The 23,289-nt window shown below is 49.6% G+C and overlaps 1 protein-coding gene and 2 non-coding genes across 3 annotated transcripts; 2 read left to right on the top strand and 1 right to left on the bottom strand.

The window, feature by feature from the left end:
* Nucleotides 1-1,882: 1,882 nt before the first annotated feature.
* On the top strand, nt 1,883-19,780 carry CAVIN1 (caveolae associated protein 1). The gene is made up of 2 exons (XM_049780399.1): nt 1,883-2,477; nt 19,064-19,780. Exons 1-2 carry the CDS (start codon nt 2,007-2,009, stop codon nt 19,778-19,780), a joined length of 1,188 nt encoding a protein of 395 aa, XP_049636356.1. The 5' UTR covers nt 1,883-2,006.
* Nucleotides 8,085-8,166, bottom strand: LOC126033194 (small nucleolar RNA SNORD121A). The gene has a single exon (XR_007504334.1). It is a non-coding gene; the product is annotated as a small nucleolar RNA SNORD121A (small nucleolar RNA).
* LOC126025623 (U6 spliceosomal RNA) lies at nt 16,094-16,200 on the top strand. Its single transcript, XR_007501490.1, has one exon. It is a non-coding gene; the product is annotated as a U6 spliceosomal RNA (small nuclear RNA).
* Nucleotides 19,781-23,289: the final 3,509 nt, after the last annotated feature.

The following is a 23,289-nucleotide window of genomic DNA, read 5'->3' as shown; positions in this document are numbered from 1 at the left end:
GGGCAGAGCTTAGGCAGGACCATATGGGTGCTGGAGATCAAACCCAGATTGGCTTTGTATAAGGCAATTGCTCTACCTTCAGTACTCTTGGGCACCTGCATTGCTTATCTTTTTTTTTTGTTTTCGTTTTTGTTTTTGGGTCACACCCGGCAGCGCTCAGGGGTTGCTCCTGGCTTTATGCTCAGAAATCGCTCCTGGCAAGCTTGGGAGACCATATGGGATGCTGGAATTCGAACCACTGTCCTTCTGTGTGTAAGGCAAACACCGTACCTCCATGCTATCTCTCTGGCCCCCTGCATTGCTGATCTTAATCTTCCTCTTAGGAGAACTCTAAGAGGAATCCAGAAAAGCTTGGCAGTTCCTCACCACCCACTGGACTGGAACAACTCAATCTCTTCCTTCCCTTCTGGAACAATTCTTCAAGCATGTGGAAAGTAAATGATTGGTAAATTGCAGGGTGGAGGTGGGGGCACAAGCAGGGCCCTTTGGAATAGACTTGGACTCCTGAGTCCAGTTTGGGGACAGAGAAATAATCCAGCAGGTAGGACTCTTGCCTTGAACACGCCTGAGCCTGACTGAGGTTTAAAGATCTCTGGCATCCAATATGGTCACCACCAGGAGTGATCCCTGAGCACAGAGCCAGAGTAAGTCCTGAGCACTGCAGGGTTATGCAAAAAAAAAAAATCTTGAAAGAAAGAAAGAAAGAAGAAAGAAAAGAAAGAAGAAAGAAAGAAAGAAAGAAAGAAAGAAAGAAAGAAAGAAGAAGAAAGAAAGAAAGAAAGAAAGAAAGAAAAGGAAGAAAGAAAGAAAGAAAGAAAGATAAGAAAAAGAAAGAAAGAAAGAAAGAAGAAAGAAAGAGAAAGAAAGAGGGAGGGAGGGAAGGAAGGAAGGAAGGAAGGAAGGAAAGGAAGGAAGGAAAGGAAGGAAGGAAGGAAGGAAGGAAGGAAGGAAGGAAGGAAGGAAGGAAGGAAGAAGAGGGCCGGAGAGATAGCACAGCGATAGGGCGTTTGCCTTGCAAGCGACTAATCCAGGACGGACGGTGGTTCGAATCTCGGCATCCCATATGGTTCCCTGAGCCTACAAGGGGCGATTCTGAGCACAGAGTCAGGAGTAACCCCAGAGCGCTACCGGGTGTGGACCAAAATCCAAATAAAATAATAAAGAAATAAAGAAAGAAAGAAAAAGGAAAAAAGAAGAGAGAGAAAGAAAGAGGGACAGAGACAGTAAGAAAGAAAGAAAGAAAGAAGAAAGAGAAGAAAGAAAGAAAGAAAGAAAGAAGAAGAAAGAAAGAAAGAAAGAAAGAAAGAAAGAAAGAAAGAGAAAGAAAGAAAGAAAGAGAAAGAAAGAAAGAAAGAAAGAAAGAAAGAAAGAAAGAAAGAAAGAAAGAAAGAAAAAGTGTGCAGGCTAATATGTAATCCTCTGCTAAAATCTCAGGATCTCATTTTCCTCTTTAGCTCCAGAACGCACAGTGCTGAATCGAGGTGGGTTTACGGGTAGAAAGCAAAAAAAGAAAAAGAAAAAGAAAAGCCAACGGAGAAGAAAACGGAACAACCACTCTCGAACCCGGTTCCCTTCTTTCTTTTTCTTTCTGCAAGTGCACATTCCTTCCCCGGATCCCGCTCCCGCCGCCCCCGCAAATCGGCCCGAGGCCCCAAGTCTCCCGCTCCAAACTATTCCAACTATCCCGGGCAGGGTGGGGCCCTGGGCTCCTGGGTTCCCCCACTCTCCACTAGCTCCCCCTTTTTTTTCCTCCCGTCACCGGGCTCCCCCTTCTTCCCCCGACCCCGATCCCTCCCTTTCTGGGCCGAGGCCAGCCAATGGACGCAGAGACTCCGGGGTTTGGCCTGCGGAGCCCCGGCACTCCCCGATCCCCCGCCGGGCAAGCAGTCCTGGCCACAATCCCGGTGCGCACGGACGTCGCTCGCTCGCTCGCTCCAGAGGCTCTTTCGTTCTCTCCCCATCTTCGTCTCGGGAGAGGTGGCTCCGGCTCGTAGGGGGATAAAGCCATGGAGGACACGCAGCTCCATATCATCGAGCAGCCCCTGCCCGGCTACTCGGACGCCGGAGACTCGGGGTCCTCGCCCATGGGCGCACCGGCCGCCGAGGAGCCGTCCGGGACCGGCTCGGAAGAGCTCATCAAGTCGGACCAGGTGAACGGCGTGCTGGTGCTGAGCCTGCTGGACAAGATCATCGGCGCCGTCGACCAGATCCAGCTGACCCAAGCGCAGCTGGAGGAGCGGCAGGCGGAGATGGAGGGCGCCGTGCAGAGCATCCAGGGCGAGCTGAGCAAGCTGGGCAAGGCGCACGCCACCACCAGCAACACGGTGAGCAAGCTGCTGGACAAGGTGCGCAAGGTCAGCGTCAACGTGAAGACGGTGCGCGGCAGCTTGGAGCGCCAGGCCGGCCAGATCAAGAAGCTGGAAGTCAACGAGGCCGAGCTGCTCCGGCGCCGCAACTTTAAAGTCATGATCTACCAGGTGAGCTAGCGGGGAACCCGCGCCCCGCCACTTCGCCTGCCGCGCCTGGCCGGCCTAGCGCGCGGCCCGGGCTGGGCTTGGAGCGTTGGGCTGGGGTGGGATAGGACGGTGGGCCCGCCCCTCCAGAAGGCAGGATCTCCCTCAGGCCAGTTGGGCTCCGTTCTGGGGTGAAGTAGGGGAGACCCCCTACTTCTACTGGGCAAGGTCCGGGTGGTCCATGGGGGCTCTTAAAGAGGCGCTCACTGCACCCCACGCCTGTTGCTCCAGCCCCATGTACTGCGCTCATTTGCAGAACCCCAGGGGGAAGGATTTGGACACGGGCCACCGCTCCCCAGACTGCAGAACCGCGCCCAACTGGACTTTGCAGACTGTCCACCCGCTTAGGGAGTTTTGGGGGAGCAGCCCAGGTTCTGCTTCTCGGCGGCCTTTTGCGGCCCGCTGGAAGTGGACGCTGGCGGCCGCGCCTGACTTTTGGGGCCTCGCGCGCGCTCGCGCTGCCCGCCCGATATAGCGGGTGATTCAGGGCTCAGGCATGCACCAGCCAGGCCGGGACCCGATCGCCAGCACTGCCGCCCCCGGAGCCCGCGCCCCAGTACCGCCTCCGCCGCCCCCCGAGCTCTCTGGGCACTGCCCGGCCTTTAGGGAACGCGCGCTGGAGAGCGGGCGGGCGGGCGGGCGGCGCGCCCGGTACCCTTGACCCAGCGGGAGTGGGAGCGGGGAGGCGGGGTGCTCGGCTGGCTAGGGGCACCTCGGGGGCTGCCTAAGGGGGTGTCTACTCCCGTGGGGCCCGAGTGAATCAGCCCGCAGGCGTGCGGGGGTGGCGGGGCGGGTGTCTGGCCAGCTGCCGGCTGCCGCGCCCAAGCTCCGCCCTGACCGCTTAGAGCTCGCTGCATGCACCTCTCCTCGCTTCTGCAGCAACCCTGACCCCCACCTTGGGCCACGCACCCCGAAGAAACCTGCGGATCGGGGAGCTGCTGCCCCTCTCTACTCCATTCCTTTGGGGCAGGTCTCGGGGCTGGGGGAAGTTTAGTGGAGACTGGGAATGTGCCTCCCCCGCTTGGGCAGGCCTGCTTAATATTTCTCCCCCAAGGAGGTAGGATGGGGTCCTGGGGATGCAGGATTGAACCCCACGGAAGGAAATAAAAGTCAAAGGCAAGCTCGACTCCTCCCCAGATCCTGGACGATTCTTGTAAGGACCTGTGGCTGCACGGAGCGCCCTTGGCCTGAGGAATCCTGGTGGAGTGACAGTGATGGTCCATCATGCCTCTTGGCATTTCCTGGAGTTCAGCGAGATGCTGGTTGGACTCAGGGTTTCTTAGGCCCACGGACACAGGGCGCTGGCACCCGTGGGGGTGTGTGAAGGGGGTGCAAAAAGGGGCCCAGGGACAGAAACTATACACAACTCGTAGGGCATTTGCTTTTCATACCTGGCATCTCATATGGTCCCCCCCAACCCCCCCAGCATGGCCAGGAGTAATTCCTAAGTGCAGAACCAGGAGTAACCACTGGGTGTGCCCCCCATTAAAAAGGGGGACTGGGGAGCAGAGGTGAAAAGTGGTCTCCCTCCCAAGGCCCAAGGACTCCTCCAAAAGCCCTTTGTTTCCACCCTTCACTCCCCACTCTCCCCCACCCCTTACAGTCCTGTCTGGTCAAAATGTTTGCCCAGAACTGTTTCCACTTCATCTGATTGCTGTAGGAAGCAGGATGGGTGTGTGCGTGCATGCGTGCATGTGTGTGTGTAAGAGATTTGCTAAGAGATTTGGGCAGCATGGTGCCAGAGCAATAGTACAGTAGGTAGGGTATTTGCCTTGCATGTGGCCAACTGGAATTTGATCCCTGGCATCCCATATGGTTTCCTGAGCACTGCCAGGAGTGATTTCAGGAGAGAGAGAAAGGAAGGTATTTCAGGAAGAGAAAGAGAGACTGGCCAACACTAGGGAGCCTTCAGGTTAGAATGAGCTCTGGGTGCAGGAGAGCTGGCCAGTTCTCTTTCCTCCAAAGCCTCATGTGGGAGGGGGCATCATGGAAAGACCTTTTGGTCTTCGTACTTGATTACTGACCCCCCCTTTTTTTTTTGAGGGAAGTGGCACCCATCAGGGCAATGGGCTACTTCTGGCTCTGTGTTCAGTGTCACTCCTAGCTGTGCTGGGAGACTTGGAGAGCTTAGCACCAAAGGGTATGCAGAGCAGATGCTCAGCCACTCAGTTCTCTCTAACCCATCATTTCTCTCTCTAAATGTTACAAGCCTTAGCACCCAGAGAAAGTTCCCAGACATAAACCTCCCTTTAAAGAAGGAGAGGAAGCCAGGGAAGGAGGGAGAAAGTGTTCTGTGCTAGACAGGGCCGTTTCTTTACATGTACTGGGGGTTGTCTGGGACAATAGCCAGAAGGGTGGCATGCCTGCCCCACATGAAGGAGGTCCTGGAACACTGCTGGATGCAGCCCTGCGCTGCTGGGCAGCCCTTCTCCCTCACATACTGAGGCTCTAAACACAGGGTAGGATTTGCGGATTTTTTTGTTTTGGTTTGGTTTGGTTTTTGGTTTTTGGGTCACACCCAGCAGCGCTCAGGGGTTACTCCTGGCTCTACACTGAGAAATCACTCCTGGCAGGCTTGGGGGACCATATGGGATGCCGGGATTCGAACCACCGTCCTTCTGCATGCAAAACAAACGCCTTACCGCTTTGCTATCTCTCCAGCCCCACAGGGTAGTTTTGACTAGAGCTACAGAAAGTTCAGGTAACTGGAGTGACACAGTAAAACCAGAGAGATGGCAGGGGACTGAGTACAGGCTTTGCATTCAGGAGGCCTTGATTAAATCTTGGGCACCACTGGTTTCCAGAGCACCATTGGACCCTATCTCAGAGTTGGGAGAAAGGCCTGAGCATTGTCAGGATCCCTGAGCAATGACTCAAACTGGGGGCCCAGTGCCCCCCAAATCACAGGGGAAATAACAAAGAACGGGAGGGGCCTCAACCTGGAAAGGAGTTCAGATGTAAGCGAAGGATTCCAGCCACAGGGGTGCAGTGCAGGGAAGCTCAACTTCCCTGAGCTGCCAAGCAGATGTTCTAGGTGGGGTCAGGGGGGCTTATTTGCTGGAGGGAAACAGCCGCTGCTCCCTCTTGAATTCTGCAGGCCTGGGAAGAGTAGTCGGTAAAAATAGCTCCTCACTTTGGCTGACCTAATAGGGAAGATTGGGGGCAGCAGCATTTATGGAAAAGGCAAGCTGCAGGGGTAAGAAGAGTGACTGGAGGGGGAGGAGGAGTCAGAGCAATAGTACAGCAGGAAGGGCGCTTGCCTTTCAATCTCTGGCATCCCATATGGTCCCCCAAGCACTGGCAGGAATGATCCCTGAGTGTAGTAACCCCTGAACACTGTTGGGTTTGGTTCCAAAATGAAAGAGCATGGCTATCTGGGCAGAAAGGGCCACCTGGAGAAGCGCTTCCTGCATGGATATGGGATCCAGGGTGAGAGTGGTGGAGGGGATTCTGTCTTCTCCATTGCATATGTGGGAGGTGATGATATGGCGGTGCTGGGTAGTGGGACATGACAGTGGAGAGGCTCCAGCTGCAGGATCAGGCCGTCTGGTTTTCTATACCTTCTTTCCTGATGGATGAAGGAGGGAATCCTTTGCGTAGTGTAAGTTTGCTTCCACACACCCCTACCTCCTCTATAGTTTTTGGGCCACTTTGGGCCACATAGCCTGCTAGGGACTACTTCCAGGTTTTTTGCAGCAGACACTTCCTGCAGCTCAGGGACAATGTGTTGCTGGGGAGTGAACCCAGGGCTACTGCATGAAAAGTCTACAGTTCTAGCGCTTTGAACCCTGAATTTTATGGGGAGTTGTGGGAAAGTGGGGCTGCTCCAAGCGGTGCTGGGGGGGGGCCTGAAACTAGTTGTACAGATGAATTGGCCAGCTGAACTGGGCAGTTTAATATCGGGGCCCAAGGTGCCACCTATGCCACTTAATGGGTGGTGACATCTACCCAACTAGGGACATCCGGGCCACACCCCACAGAATTCTGGGGGATGTGCAGTGATAGAACTCAAGTGAGAGAACTCACTATCTATAACTCAAGGTTACAGATAGAACTCAAGGTTTCACTCATGCAAATCATGCTCATCTAACCCTGAAGTTTGCATTTGAAGGCCTTAGAGATAGTACAGTGGGTAGGATGCTTGCCTTTGCATGTGGGTGACCTGGGTTTAATCCCCAGACATATGATATGGTACCCTGAGCACTGCAAGGAGTGATCCCTAAGTATGGCCAAAAAAAAAAAATTACATTTGATCCTGTATATTCTCCCCCTACCCCCCCACACACACACACATACACATCTCAAAGGCACAAAACTTTTCATTACTGTGCTGCAATTTCCCCTCCCCTCCCTCAGGCAACATGCCCTGGGTTCAGAAACAGGATTTGCTCCTGGGGACTCAGTCTCCTTGGCCTGGGCCCCAGCAGTCAGGCCCTGCTCCCACTGCTGAAGTGCTTGCTGCCCTTTCGACCATTAGTACTATCGCAGAATCCAGGAAGGGACTAGACTGGAAAGTGACTTCTCTGGGGCCACTGGATAAGGCTTAGACACCTATTCAGTGGGCCCTGTCAGACCTGCTCTGGGTACGTGAGGGAAGGACCGGGAAGCACTTACAGGATTAGGATTAGTGCATCTCATGATCATTCAAGGAAGGGAGGACTCTGGGGCTCCAGTGAGTGCTGACTGATAGCTCTTCTCCCCACCCCAACCTAGTGTTGTCTGAGACTCAGTAAATTACCCTAATTTGCCTTTGCCTAGCTCCTGAAACACCTCCAATCTTTGTGCGTAAATATCCCCAACTTGGGGCTCTGTTCCATTCTCAACTTCAAACCACGGAGATAGTGCTTACCAGGCTGTGCTTCCAAAAGGAAGTATCAGGGCTCTCTTTTCTCTAATCATTGTCTGAAGCAGGGGGTGTTTTTTTAAGGATATTCCTAAAACCAAAGGAAATCATATTCTTCCCTCCTATTATCTTTTTTTTTTTTTTTACTGGAGCAAGGATACACCCAGCAGTACCTGGGGAAAATGGTGTAGAAGGGTCACTCCTAGAGATACTCTGAGAACCATTAGGTGTGAGGTATGGAGCTCAGGGCTTCTGCAAGCAAACCTGTGTGCTCCATCTCTTTGATCATCTTCCAGGTCCTCCTCCTCCTCCTCCTCTTCCTCCTCCTCCTCCTCCTCTTCCTCCTCCTCCTCCTCCTCCTCCTCCTCCTCCTCCTCCTCCTCTTCTTCTTCTTCTTCTTCTTCTTCTTCTTCTTCTTCTTCTTCTTCTTCTTCTTCTTCTTCTTCTTTCTTCTTCTTCTTCTTTTAATGTCTCTGGGCCACACCTGATTGTATTCAAGGCTAACTACTGGCTCTGTGCTCAGGGAGCACTCCTAATAGGGCTCAGGGAACCATATGGGGTGCTGGGGATTGAACTCAGGTTGGCCACAAGGCAAGCACTCTACCTGCTATCCTATCTCCCCAGCTCTTATTTGATATATAAAATATTTATATGTAAAAATATAAATATATTGTATGTAAATATATATAAATGTATATACATATAAAATCATATGTAAATATATTTACATATATGTATTTTATTATTTTTTATTTCCACATGGCATCATCAGATATGTGCTTGGAAATGATTGCATCATTGTTTATATATATATATATGTGTATTTTGTAAAGAAAGTCTGAGTATTATTAAGACCAAAATGAAAGAGGAAGGGCGATAGCCCAGAGAATGAACAGCTGAGAGCAAGGGGAGAGGGGTGCAGAGATAAGCTGCACCCTGGCCTCAGATCCACTTGGAGCTGGAAGATGCCTTCGAGTTAATCAACTTCCGTCCTTTCATACTGTAGATGAGAACACTTAGGCCCAAGGAAGGGAAGCCACTTGCCTGTTGTCACTCAAGTCCCTGGGACTCAGAGCTGGGGACCAGGGCACTGCTTCATTCTCTATTCCCCTCCCCAGGGCCTCATTCTGGTTCCTGAGTCACTGAGAGAGGTAACTGTACCTGAGGACTGGGGCTGAGTATGTGCAAAGTGAGTATGTGGGTACATGGCTACCTGTGTGTACTCATGTGCCTAGCTGCTCAGCTCCTGAGTGCTGAAGCAGAGGTAATATGTAATCATTGGCCCAATGACATCGTGAGGCAATGGGTACTAGATATAAGTATCCCCTGGCATGGCCTTGCATCCGGCTGGGAGGACCATGCTGGCTCCTTGCTCCTCCATCTCCTGGCCACGCCCATTTCCCTCTGGCCCCTTCAGGGCAGCTTAGCACTGGCCGCTCAGAGTTTGTATGGTTTCAGGCCTCACACTGCCTTTTTTTTTTTTTTAAGTTTTGGAACTAAACCCTGTGCTCAGGACCTACAATTGAGCTTTTTGCATTTAGGGATCACTTCTAGTGGGTTTTGGGGACCAGATGGGGTGCCAGAGATTGAGCCTCAGTAGAACAAACACTCTACCCATTGAACTATTTTTGTTTTTGTTTTTGGGTCACACCTGGCCTCTATTTTCAGAAGTTGCTCCTGGCAGGCTCAGGGAACCATATGGGACACTGGGATTCGAACCACCGACCTTCTCCATACAAGGCAAACGCTTTACCTCCATGCTATCTCTCCGGCCCCACCATTGCACTATTCTTCTGTCCTCCTTGCACATCCGTTGCTTTTGCTGGAATTGGATGGTATCTCCCACTACCTCCTGACTTTTTATTGTCCAAAATAAAAAAGTGACAGCTTAGCCCATCAGGACAGGGTATTGGGAGCTGCCAATGGGTAACTCTATCCTAACAATCACATTCTTCTTCTTTTTTTTTTTAATCACATTGTTCTTGATCTCAACTTCTCTGAGTATTTTGGAGTCAGATATGCCAAGTGTGGGTGTGGAGTGGGGATGGCAAAGAAAGCAGGCAATGGGGACGGGCCAAAGGGAACAGCCTGAACGGATGTCCTCCTCCCAAACCTCTCCCTCTCCTTATCCGGGGCGCACCCGGTGCTCACCCTGCCCTGGGGAAGAAGCAGAACTGGGATCCCTGTGTCCAAGCTGCAGACAGTGAAGGAAGGGGTTTGCCTAATCTTTTGGGAGACTCGCCACTGGCCCAGCAAATTCCACCTCCTCCTCCATCACCCCCAGACTGCAGGATAGAAATAGCAGGCCAAGAATGGGACTGAGGAAGATTCTTTGTTTGGGGGGCCAGACCCAATGGTTCTTAGGACCTATAGCTTGTTCTGAACTTAGGGATCATTCCTAGCATGGCTCAGGGGACCATCTGGGATGCCAGGGATCAAACTGTGGTGGGTTTTATTCAAGACAAGCATCTTTCCTCATGTCCTATCTCTCCATCCCTGGGGAAGAAGAAACAAGAGGGGGTTCGATTTAAGCCATGTTGGTTAATGCATGGGCCTGACTTTGCCCCCCTCCTTGTACCCTGGTGTTCTTTCAATGAAACAGTTAAATGTGTTTTTTCCCTCCTAATTCACTGTGCCCTCTCTCCCCAGCCCTGTCTACCAGCCCCAACTCTGCATGCCTACCAAGGCCTTTCTCTCTACCCCATCTTGCCCATCCCCTGCCCCATTTAAATCCCTTTTCCTCATCTTAGCCCAAGAAGAAGCCGAACGCACCCAAGACTGTGCCTTTTGACCTTCTGCCTGAGACTGAGCCCCTTGACCAGAAGCCTGAGCTCCCACCTTTTGACCAGACGCCTAGGACCCTGCCCTATTACCCTGAGCCTGGGCCTTCGCCCACCCCCGAGGAGCTGCCAACCAGTGGGGGAGACCTTTAGCATCTCCCAGTTCCCTTGGGACTGTGGGCCTGGGTGTCTCAGCATGGGCGACTCTTGGCTTGGTGCTGGTCAGTGTGGTGCTGGCTGGCCTCTTCCCCATAACTGCCCCTTGTCAGGTGGTGGGTAGGGCCAGTGCACTGCAGCACTCAGGCAAATGTGTGTGCTGGGGAGGGGGATGGGGCCTCCTCCTTCCCGTTTGCTGTCTTAATAGTCGCCTAAAGTCCTTTTGAGTGGCACCCAGCGCTACCCTGCATGAAGCTGTGCCGTGACTTCTGCCCCTACCCCCAGCCTCCTCCCCAGGGACAGGCCAGTTTGACTTAAAGCCTCTCTGGAGAGGGTCCTTGGAGACCCGGTCTGGGGTCTGTTCTGGGCTCTCTCCAACTCCAATGCTGTAGATGGGGAACATTTTTACACTTATTTTTTTTTCCCAATTTTTTCCCCCAATGTTTTGCAGAGATTCCTTATGTTGGCCAGATTGCATTGGGTGGGGCACCCATAAGCTGCCAACTTAGAGAGGCTACATGGGGGAACATTTTAGCTGGTTCTGGCTTCGATTCTCTGGCTTCCTTATTGCACAGGGATTTTCAACATCTTTTTTTTCATCATTAGCTCCCTGAAAACTTCTCTTAAGGGTGAGAGAGGTAGTACAGGGATTAAGGTGCTTATGTTGAATGTGGCCAACACGTGGTCCCCCAGTATTGCTGGGAATGACTCAAGAGCACAGAGCAGGGAGTAACCTCTGAGCACTGGTTGTGGCTCTAAGACCCAATACCATCAAACAATTCTTTTAGACAATTAGCCTAATTGCCTGAATATGAGACAATTTTCTTGGTTTGGGGGCCATGCCCAGCAGTGTTCAGGCCTTACTAGTGTCTCTGTGTTTAGGGGATCACTCCTAGCAGTGCTTGGAGGACCACATGGGATGCCAAGAATTGGAACCTAGGTTGGTTGCATGCAAGACAAGTGCCCTACTGGCTGTATGGTGATTGTAGTCCTCGCTTGTGAAGTTTTCATCCAAACAGATATTTAAAAAAAAAAAACAACTCTGTCCCTTATATGCTGGGAAACTTTGGTGCTTCACAAACATTGTGAAGATTTGAGGCCCTGCCACCTGCCCCACCCTGCATCAGAGTCAATTTTTACCCTTTTGGTGGTAACATCACCCTGGAGATAGCATCATGCTACACAGAAACGAATCCGGAGTTCAAACACCTTCTCTCTTTTTCTACCCTGTGCCCTGCAGCCTGCACATCTTTTAACTTATCAGATCCAGGACTCTTGAGTTTCCTGTCCTGTTTTCTCCGGAGAAAGCTACCTCTTTGGGGGCTGGAGCGATAGTATAGCAAGTAGGTCATTTGCCTTGCATTTGGTCAACCTGGTTTAATCTCTATTATTCCATATAGTCCCCTGAGCTGCCAGGAGTAATTCCTGAGTGCAGAGTTGGGTGTGGCCAAAAAAAAAAAAAAAAAAAAAAGGATAAAGAAAACTGCCTCTTTCTTTCCAGACAGTGGTTGGGGAAAAGCAAGTTAGTACTAAGGCAGGGATCCTCAAACTTTTTAAACAGGGGGCTAGTTCACTGTCCCTCAGACCATTGGAGGGTCTAAATATAGTAAAAACAAAACTTATGAACGAATTCTTATGCACACTACATATATCTTATTTTGCAATGAAGAAACAAAACAGATACAAATACAATATGTGGCCCATGGGCCATAGTTTGAGGACCACTGTTAATAAGGCAAGAGAGGCTCCTACCCAGAATTAGAAAGTACTGTCTTTCCTCCTGACAAAAGTAAAATGCCTGGCTAAAGACCAGGCTCTTAAGTGCTCAGTTAAATTGTAATCATGTAATCTTCCTAAGCCAGAGGATCTTAAATTTATACAGCAGGGTTAGGAGTGGAGTATATGTGGCTGGGCACTGCCTGGGGCTCCTCTACTAAATTCATCCTGATCTGGTGCTTTTCTGGGGTGGGGTGCAGTGTGTGCTTGATGAGGGATGGTGGGGTGGGGGTGTGACTGTTTGGGAAGCTGTGCATGCTTTTGTTCAGACCTGGTCATTAAAAGCAACTCTGAAAACTAAGCTGCCAGGAGTGGTGGTTTTGTTTAATAAAAACACGCCCAGAGAACAAGCAGAGCTCTTGCTTCTTCTTGCTACCCCCTGAGGCCCCTCCTCTGGCCTAGGAGCTTTGCCAGGGAAGTAGGGGTGGGACAAGGGAGCTGGGCCCATGGGACCAAGCCTCTGGGTTCCTGTTGGTGGTTGTAGCAACAGGGCCAACTGGGTGGGCCAAAGACAGCACTCCAGGGTTGTGAGTCATTGGGGAAACCTGACTTGGAAAGGGAAGAAAAGAGAAAATCCACTAATAGAGAGGAAAGGTTAAAGTTATAGAAGTGTCCCCTCGCTGGAGCCTGGACCAGGGAATGAAGTGGTTTCAAGGCCCTGGCCTTCTCCACAAAAGGCAGACCCTCTGGTGTAAGTCCTTACTCTGGGAGGACCTCCACAGGAGAAATCTCCAAACCAAGCCATAAACTTCACCTCATTCGGGATGTGCACTAGTGTTAGTTTCAGATATTTCCTTTGGGATTTGGTCTTTGGGTCACACCTGGCAGCGCTCAGGGGTTACTCCTGGCTCTATGCTCAGAAATCGCCCCTGGCAGGCATGGGGGACCATATGGGATACCGGGATTCAAACCACTCTCCTTCTGCATGCAAGACAAACGCCTTACCTCCATGCTATCTTGCCGGCCCCGGCTTTAGAGTTTTTGCTTTTTGTTTTGGGGCCCTATCTGGCAATGTTCAGGGGCATTCCTAGTTCTATACTCAGGAATGACTCCTGGCAGTGCTCAGAGGGATCATACAGGATGCTGGGGATTGAACCCCTGGATCAGCAGTGTGTAAGGCAAGTGCCTTACCAAATGTACTATTCCTCCAGCCCTCGGCTGTAGAACGTCTTAAAATCTTTCCCTGCCTCATTTCTAGCTCAGCTGGCAAAGACCTTTATCTTCAAAACTATTTGAAGTTTTTTGTTTGTTTGTTTGTTTTTTAGGGGGGCACACCTGGTAGTGCTTAAGGGATATTCCTGGCTTTGAGTTCAGAAATCTCTCCTAGCAGGCTCAGGGGACCTGGCAGGCTCATGGAATCTAACACAGGTCTGTCCCGGGTTGATTGTGTGCAAGGCAAATGCCCTACTGCTCTGTTATCACTCCAGACCTTCAAGTTTTAAATTTTAAAGAAAAATATCCTTCACAAATTCCATGAATATAAAGAAGAATAAATATAAAGAAAACCATACTTCCACATATGATAGTAAACTAGGAAAAGTCACCTCTTGATAAAGGCTCATAATATAATTTTTTTTTGTTTTTTAGCCACACCCGTTTGATTCTCGGGTTACTCCTGGCTAAACGCTCAGAAATTGCCCCTGGCTTGGGGAACCATATGGGACGGGGGGAACCATATGGGACACCAGGGGATCGAACTGCGGTCCTTCCTTGGCTAGCGCTTACAAGGCAGACCCCTTACCTCTAGCACCACCTCACCAGTTCCATAATATAATTTTATATGATTTCTCAGAATTGAAATTTAAAATCCTATAACAGGAAAATTATTCTGTTTTCATTAATTTTCTAAGTTTGAGTTTTATAAAAAATTTTAAAGCATTTTGTTTGTTTGTTTGGGTCACACCCGGCAGCATTCAGGGGTTACTTCTGGCTCTATGCTCAGAAATCCCTCCTGGCAGGCTCGGGGGACCATGTGGGATGCCGGAATTTGAACCACCGACCTTATGCATGCAAGGCAAATGCCTTACCTCCATGCTATCTCTCCGGCCCCCAGTTTTTATAAAAATTTTAACTTTTGATAAGTATCCAAATATATTTCAATAAATGCAATAATGGAGATCAAAAGTGCTTTGAGAATTGGATGTTATATTATCCTTGTAGTTATTTTATTACAAGTTCACTATACTATTTATAGAAGATCACTATATTATTTATGATTTATTCATAATTTGAATTTCTAAAGTTATAGCAAATCCTTTGAAATAATCTAACAACAAATTCACAAGTAAGATAGAGGCCTGAGAAAGTGGCTCAGTTGTTAGAGAAGTGATTGCAAAAAGGTACAAATGGAAACCAGAAGGATTGCTAAGAGAAATTAGGTACTCCCTACTTTCAAAACAAGAAAAACATCTCTTCTTTGCCTCTGTGAGTGATAAGAGGCCTAGGATAGACAAAATGCTGTGGAATGTCCAGGATAGAAGTAAGCCAGCTGTGGCAGGCAAAGACTACAAGTCCCAGCATGCCATGAGCCCAGGTCACCTTGCCTGCTGGGAGATGTAGTTGAGTAATAAGAATCTGCCATGGCTAGATGCCTAGCAGAGCTGGTGCCAGTTTGGGAGAAGAGGTGGAGCCAGCACTCTGTTTGTCTCTGCTAATGCTATTGACAGGGAGGGAAGGAAGTTGGGAGGGGGTGTTCCTAGTTTTCAGTGTAAACCAGGAAATTCTAAGGGGATGTGAATGGGAGGGAAGAGGAAAGAGGTTGGGGGCTGGGGGAAGGAATTTCTATAGCAGGTGGCACAAAGATACCAAATAGCCTCGTGTGTGTGTGTGTGTGTGTGTGTGTGTGTGTGTGTGTGTGTGTGTGTGTGTGTGTTGGGGATCAGCTCTTATTGCCTCATTTCTTAGATGGGTTTTCCTTAAAATTTTGGGAAACAACCTTCAGAAGATCTCTTTAGAGAAATAGGTCTCTGAGCTGGAGAGAGGGCACTGACCTGGTTTGATCCCCAAGCACCACCAGGGGCAACCTTTGGGCAAAGAACCAGGAGTAGGGCCCGGAGAGATAGCACAGCGGCGTTTGCCTTGCAAGCAGCCGATCCAGGACCAAAGGTGGTTGGTTCGAATCCCGGTGTCCCATATGGTCCCCTGTGCCTGCCAGGAGCTATTTCTGAGCAGACAGCCAGGAGTAACCCCTGAGCACCGCCGGGTGTGGCCCAAAAACCAAAAAAAAAAAAAAAAAGAACCAGGAGTAGCCCCTAAGCAGTGCCAGGAATGGCCTGAAACCTCACCCCTGTGAAAAACTACTACCTTCAATGTCACTGCAATTGTGAAAAACTAAATCAACATTTCTAAACAAACAAAAAAGGGGCTGGAGAGGTAATACAGCAAGCAGATAGGGTACTGGTCTTGCATAAAATCAAGCTAGATTCAATCCCTAGTACCCCATATGGTCCCCAGAGCCCTGGAGTGATCATGAAATGGAGAGTGAGAAGTAAGTCCTGAGCATAGTTGGGTATGGCCTGAAAACAAACAAATAAACAAACAAACAAAAGGGTTAGATAGTACAGGAGTTAAGGGCATTGAACTGGTTGGCCTTGAACTGTCAGAATACGCCCCTGAATCTCCCAAGCACCACTTAGGAAAACCAAATCCAAAACAGAAACAAGAGGACTGGGGATACCACTTAGTAACAGAGCTCAGGCTTTGTGTGCATGAAACCCCAAGTTTGATCCTGGACCACACACAGGCACACAACTAAAATAAACAACAACAACAAAAAATAAACAAACAGAAAAGGGGGCCAGAGTATAGAAGTAGGGCATTTGCCTTGCATGCAGCTGACCTAGGACAAACTACGGTTCTATTCCCTGGCATCCCATATGGTCCCCCAAGCCAGGAGTGATTTCTGAGCTCAGAGCCAGGAGTGGCCCCTGAGTGTCACCGGGTGTGGTCCCCCCAAAACAAAACAAACAAAAACGGGGGGGGGGGGGGGAAGGAAAGAAAAGTGGTCAGAGTGAAAGTACAATAGGGTGCTCGCTTCAGCAGCACATATACTAAAATTGGAACGATACAGAGAAGATTAGCATGGCCCCTGTGCAAGGATAACATGCAAATTCGTGAAGCATTTCATATTTTAAAAAAAAAAGTACAATAGGTAAGGTGCTTGCCGTGTATGCAGCTGCTGCCCCAGGTTTGATCCCCAACATCCTGTATGGATCCCCTAGCATGCCAGGAGTAATTCCTGAGTGTAGAGCCAGGAGTAACACCTGAGCATTGCCAGGTGGGGCCCTAAAATACCCCCCCAAGTAAAAGGAAAGAAAAATTACCCTCTCATTTCTTTACACTTCCAAATGAGAGACCAGAGACACAGTATAGTGGGTAGGACACTTAACTTGAACATGACTAACCAAGGTTGGATCCCCAGAACCACATATGGTCCCCTGATCACAGCCAGGAGTGGTGAGTCCTAAGCATAAAATGAGGAGTAAACTCTGAGTACCTCTGGGTATGGTCCCAAAACAAAGTCCCTTGAAAGAATGTGGGCTGAGGAAGAGACTGTATTTCTATTCTGGGCTGTGCTGCCATTTTCTCTCTCTCCTACCTTTTGTGACTCTGAAATGTTTTCCGAGTCAGATCTTGGAAAATCTTTCCAGAACGGAAAACATTGCTGATGCTGGGTCTTCCCAGCATTCCCAGGGGATGAGGACAGAATTGGCTCTAAGCTCCAGGACCTTAGAATATCTGGGAGCACCATCCTACTCCTGGCCCCTTGAACTTCCATCTGGAAAGAAAAAAATAAAAAGCAACAATGGAAAAGGAATCCCTCCCTTTCATTCCAAGGCAGAGATGTCAGATCCAGAAGAAATATGCAGGTCAGGTTGAAGAGAAAACATGTTTTTGTTTCCCAGCCAGCTTCTTCCTCTTTCCTTCCTCAGTTTCTACACAGGAGATGATTATGGGGATGGAATAACCTCAGGGGTGTTGTTTATGAGAAAGACCACCAGGGAAGCCATTGGTAGCACAGCCTTTTGTGCATGAAACTCCAAGTATGATCCTGGACCACACACAGGCACACAACTAAAATAAAGAAGGTTAAGGAGCCCGACCATAGGGCCAGAGCGGTGGCACAGCTGTAAGGCGTTTGCCTTGAATGTGACTGACCTAGGATGGACCAAGGTACAATCCCTGGCGTACCCATATGGTCCTCCGAGCCAGGAGTGATTTCTGAGTGCAGAGCCAGAAGTAACTCCTAAGCGTCACAGGGTGTGGCCCAAAGAAGCTGAACCATGGGCCTTAGCAATTCTTCCAAGATGGGTTTTAGAATAGTGTCCAGTCTGGAAAATGTAACCTCTTTGCATTCAAACTACCTTATTTTGGGGCCTCTAAGCTCATTTTTCCCACCCCAGTACCATACAAATGCTTCCTTGGCTTCCTTATTTTTTTGTTTTGTTTTTGGATCATATTAGGTAGTGCTCAGAGCTTCCTGGTGGGGCTTGGAGGACTATATGGGATGCTGGGGATCAAGCCTAGGGTAGGCTGTATGCAAGGCATATCTCTCTCCAGTGCCTCCTCTTTGCTTTTTCGCCAGGCTTGGGCAATATGTGCCTTCGTGCACCAGAGGGCGCTCCGTCCATTTCCAAAGTTCAGTTGTGATTTCTGGGGCGGTTCAATCCAAGCCTAGCAAATGGGGTAGATAGGGCCAGGGATAGGCATGGAGGGCACAGAGATACTCAGCCACAGGGCTACCTATAATAAGGTAGACAATCTCCAAAGCTCAACTGCCTCCGCAGGCTGTCTGTGCTACCGATTTTGGGGGGGGGGGTTCCACACCCGGCAGCGCTCAGGGGCTACTCCTGGTTCTACGCTCAGAAATCGCTCCTGGCAGGCTCCGGGGATCATGAGATGCCAGAATTCGAACCACCATCCTTCTGCATACAAGGCAGATGCCCTACCTCCATGCTACCTCTCCAGCCCCTGTGCTACCGATTTTATTCAACCCCGTTTGGGATATCCATGAGGTATCCAGCTCTTTGATGTCAGGCCTGGAGAGAACAAGTAAGTAAAATAATGCCAATTTCGGGGGAACTGAACGAGCACTGTAGATAAGGCATTTATTTGCCTTGCATGTAGTCAACCCAGTACCCCATATAGTTTTGAGGCCTACCAGGAATAATTCCAGAATGGAGGAAGAAGCTGGCTGGGAAATAAAAAAACATGTTTTCTCTCCAACATGACCTGGATATTTCTTCTGGATCTGACATCTCTGCCTTGGAATGGAAAGGGAGGGATTCCTTTTCCATTGCTTTTTTTTTTTTTTTTTTTTTTTGGCTTTTGGCTTTTGGCTTTTGGGTCCTACCTTGGCAGCGCTCAGGGGTTCCTCCTGGCTCTACGCTCAGAAATCGCCCCCAGCAGGCTGTGGGGGGGACCATATGGGATGCCAGAATTCTGCATGCAAGGCAAAACACCCTACCTCCATGCTATCTCTCTGGCCCCTATTTTTTCCTTTCCAGATGGAATTTTAAGGGGGGGGGACCAGGAGTAGAATAGTGCTCCCAGATATTCCCAAATCCAGGAGCTCAGAGCCAATAACCCCTGATGATCCCCGGGTGTACACACCTTTCCCACCCACCCCCAAAATAAAAAAAAAATCACTTCAATGCCACTCCTTAGGCTCATCACCACACCCCGACTTGCATTGCACCTTTTTTTTTTTTTGGTTAACTCAATATGCTTTATTTAGTTAATAAATATTTAAGCCTCTTATACATCAAGTAAGAACTTTGCCTTATTCTCCATGAAATTCTCACAACTAACTCAGGAGATGGATATTATTGCAAATAAGGAAACTGAAGAACAGAGAAATTAAAGAAAAATACAAGGCATTGCACCTTTTTTTTTTTTTATCTTCCTAATCCCCCCATTCCAATCCCCCTCTTAAATTCAGGTCTGCCCCTTTCTTCATCCTCAACTTTTGCTGTCCTTGCTCTCTTCCCCTGCAGGATGAAGTGAAGCTGCCGGCCAAGCTGAGCATCAGCAAATCTCTCAAAGAATCAGAGGCGCTGCCAGAAAAAGAGGGCGACGAGCTGGGCGAAGGCGGGGAGCCCAGGCCCGACGAGGAGCACACGGTGGAGCTGTCGTCGGACGAGGCGGTGGAGGTCGAGGAGGTGATGGAAGAGACGCGCGCCGAGCGGCTCAAGCGCAGCGGCCTGCGGCGCGTGGACGACTTCAAGAAGGCCTTCTCCAAGGAGAAGATGGAGAAGACCCGGGTGCGCACACGCGAGAACCTGGAGAAGACGCGCCTCAAGACCAAGGAGAACCTGGAGAAGACGCGCCACACGCTGGAGAAGCGCATGAACAAGCTGGGCACGCGCCTGGTGCCGGCCGAGCGGCGCGAGAAGCTCAAGGTCTCCCGGGAGAAGCTGCGCAAGTCCTTCACGCCCGACCATGTGGTCTACGCGCGCTCCAAGGTGGCCGTCTACAAGGTGCCGCCCTTCACCTTCCACGTCAAGAAGATCCGCGAGGGCCAGGTGGAGGTGCTCAAGGCCACCGAGATGGTGGAGGTGGGCCCCGAAGATGACGACGACGAAGGCGAAGGAGGCCTGGAGCGCGGAGAGGCCCTGGATCTGCTGCGTGGGAGCAGCCCCGATGTGCATGCTCTGCTGGAGATCACCGAAGACTCAGAAGCTGTCTTGGTCAACAAGAGCGATAGCGACTGAGCCACCGTCCTTCCTCCTTCTTGCTCCGGCTTTGCCATCCCCCAGCAGCACACCCCCCCCCTCTCTTGGCCTTGCCCTCTCTTTCTTCTCCTCTACCCCTCACTTTCTTGAAATTTGGCCTTCTTCTTGCTGGGCACTCTCCCTCTCTTGGGGACCCAAGGGGCTGATGAGTTGGGTTTTTTTGGTTTTTTGGTTTTGATATTTTTTTTTGGATAAAGGCAACATACAAACTTTATTTAACGAGGGTAACAGGTAAAGTTCTAGTGTGAGGAAAAAAAAAACTAGAAGAAATGTTGTCTTCAACATCTTTTTTTATTTGTCTTTTTTTTATTAGTTTTTGGGTCACACCCGGCGGTGCTCAGGGGTTACTCCTGGCTGTCTGCTCAGACATAGCTCCTGGCAGGCACGGGGGACCATATGGGACACCGGGATTCGAACCAACCACCTTTGGTCCTGGATCTGCTGCTTGCAAGGCAAACGCGGCTGTGCTATCTCTCCCGACCCTGTCTTCAACATCTTATCGTAACCTACTGCGGTTGCATTTCACTGAGCTCTAAGAAGATATGCTCATGCAGAGGGATGGTGAACAAGTTGTATATTTTTTCAAGTATTCACTGAATACTACCCATATATACACATATACATTCAATTTGAAAGAAGATAAGGTATTTCTCCCCTCCAGGACCACCCCCCCCTCTTCCTTCCAAGCTTCTTCTAGCTGTTCAAATAGGAGGGAGAGGAAAGCTGCCAGCAGGGCCACTATACCACGCTCAACTTGTTGGGCATAAGCCGGGTGCAGACAGGCGGAGCAGGGAGTGATGCATATTCCAGTTGTGCAAGTTTTGTTTTTTTTTTTTGGAAAGGGGGGGAATCCTAGAGGAAATGGCTGTTGTCTCCCGTCCCATGCGCCCCACCTCTCCCTCTCCCTCACACCCAGCTGCTGTCAGTTCTGCTCACTGACTCTTTTCTACTCATCCTGATCCCTGGAGGCTTCGCCACCAAAATGACCGTAAAAGGAAAGAGAAACCAAGAAGAGGGCCTAGGGGTTGTGGGGAGGGAGGCCCCAAGACTGGAAGGACTTGAAAGCAGCTTTGGGGAGAAGCTGATTGTGGGGAGGGGGCAGGACAGAAAAAGCTTTGAGATGAATCTGGCAGAGCCCTGAGGAAGAGGGGGTTTGAGGGGCATTTTTATTTGATGTACCTGAACTTGGGAGTATTGTAGCCTTGGGAAGGAGAAAGGAAGAATGGAAGGTGGAAATGGAGAGAATTCTCTCACTAGCAACATGAGAGCATAGGATAAGAATGTCATCTTTCTAGGCTTCCCTGAGAACAGGATGGAAAAGAATGATGGAAAAGAAGGAAACTTTAATCTGATTTCTCAGATTTGGACTTTGGGTGTGGCTGGGTCAAAGGCCCATTTCTCAAATCCCTGTAAAGCCCAGTAGGGGGCAGCCCCGGCTGCAGAGAGCTCACAGTTAGCGAACTGGAGAGAGTGGAAGGCCAGGCCACCAAGCTGAGAACAGGAAGGCAGGTGGGAGACCGAGCCAATTTCCCTCCTGTAGTTTTTTGGTTTTGTTTTATTTTTTTCCAGAGCCTTCCTTAGTGCTAATATGATAAAGCTGTAGAACTTGCAGGAGATTCATTCACTTTGTAGCCCATGTGGGTTCCTTTCCCAAATCTTGGGGCCAGAGGGATGCTGCTTCCAATCCAAAGGTCTGATTTCTGTATCCAACAACCAACGCCTCCTTAGGAACCCGGGCCCCCTTCTTCCTCATCAAAGTGAGCGAGTTGTTAGATGTAAAGAGAATTCCTAGCTCCTCAAAAAGGAGGAATAAAGGCTTTCTTCCTTCCACCCTCCTCCTCCTCCTTCTTTAGCCTTTTCTGACAGAATTTTTCCCTGCTCTGCTTTTTAGAATTGCAGCTTATTGTTTTGTTTTAAGGGGAGAGGGAGGAGGTTGGGGCAAACATTTTTTTATATATATAATAAACACGTGTTTCTTTTTCTTCTCTCCCCATCCTTTATCTGTTCTTGGTTCATTTCTCTTCTGAATGGTTGAGCTTGTGTCAGCAGAGGGAAGATGAGGATTGTGAGACAAGGTCCCCTGGTGCTGATGAATTGAAGGTCTGGAATTGTGGGCTGATACAGTTTCCTACAGGCTTTGGGGGGGGGCCTCTCTGAGTTGCGTGTCCTGGTGAGCAGCCCGACCAATAAAAAACCGCTTTTTCTAAAAGGATGTGTGTTGGGTTGTTTTCTCTGAAGTCAGTTAGAAAGTATTAGCTAAGTAGAGAGCCAGGCAGGGAAATTGGGAGAAGGGATATTTATTTAAACATGTCTCACTTGCCTGGAGAATTGGTCCATTATCACTCCCATTTTAGCAATGAGGAAACCCAACACTAGGACTTTAGGTATGGCTGCATGGCAAAAATGCTGCCTTACATGTATGAGATCTTGGATCTGATTTCTGGTGCCATCCACACTGACCGAGTGCAGGCTATGCTCCATGTACTGTTCTTTCTGGGATCTCATAGCCAGACATGTGATCCCAACTAGACTTGTCTACCACTTCTGTTAATGGCAACAATAATGCCAACAAAAGGTAAGGCAAGGGGTAGGAAGGGGAAGAAAATCAGAACTGGGGCTGGAGAGAGATAGCATGGAGGTAAGGCATTTTCCTTGCATGCAGAAGGTCGGTGGTTTGAATCCCGGCATCCCATATGGTCCTCTGAGCCTGCAGGTGTGATTTCTGAGCTTAGAGCCAGGAGTAACCCCTGAGCACTGCCAGATGTGACTCCCCCCAAAAAAAATCAGAGTTGGATTCCAAGTTTAGTAGCCTGGTCCACAGTCATTGGTTACATTCTGCAAAAGCTCTGATCTGGATTCACTTCCCTTCAGGCCTCTGCTCAACCCTACCTGCCCTGGCCCTGGCTAGTATACACTTAGATTCATGGACCTAAAGAGGTGTCCTTGAGAACATTCAGAAAGTGAGTGTCACAATTGCTTCCAGTGCCAGTTACATGGCCAGTCCTGGAGGCATTACATGAGATAGACACCTACCTGCAGCCTCTACAAGAACAGTCGGTCCCTGCTGGCCACAAGTTTGATATTCTTCAAGCAGGGGTCTCAGCCACAGCACTCTTCTACATGCTTCAGCATTGCCTTGTCCCTATAAGCAAGGAGCATTTATTCTAGAGCATTCGCCTAGCTAGCCTCAAAGGTTCCCCTTTGTCTCCCTTGTCCAGAACCTAGCACTAAACACAGCAGACCATGACTGTAAGTCTCTCTGGAAAGATTTGGCTTCCACCCAAAGAAACAGAAACTAGTGGTCTGATGAAATGCTCAAAGGGCATGTGAGAAGCCTGGGTTAAAGTCCACAGTTCTACCAGAAGCTGCCCCTTAGCAATGAAAAACACCAAGCATCATTGTACAACTGGACAACACCGCACAAGAGTACGTATCACTTGTAGTATACCACTACAGGAGTAACCCCTAGCTATAGTACAATGGATAGA

Source organism: Suncus etruscus, chromosome 1, assembly GCF_024139225.1.
Source record: "Suncus etruscus isolate mSunEtr1 chromosome 1, mSunEtr1.pri.cur, whole genome shotgun sequence".
NCBI lineage: Eukaryota > Metazoa > Chordata > Mammalia > Eulipotyphla > Soricidae > Suncus > Suncus etruscus.
Note: the sequence above shows the minus strand (reverse complement) of the source record. Positions and strands in the feature narration are given on the sequence as shown.

What these genes read in the sequence shown, in the direction of transcription:
- CAVIN1 (XM_049780399.1), top strand. Translation starts at nt 2,007, where the DNA reads ATGGAGGACACGCAGCTCCATATCATCGAGCAGCCCCTGCCCGGCTAC. An exon ending in TTAAAGTCATGATCTACCAG is followed by an intron (nt 2,478 to 19,063) that starts GTGAGCTAGCGG and finishes CTTCCCCTGCAG; the next exon opens with GATGAAGTGAAGCTGCCGGC.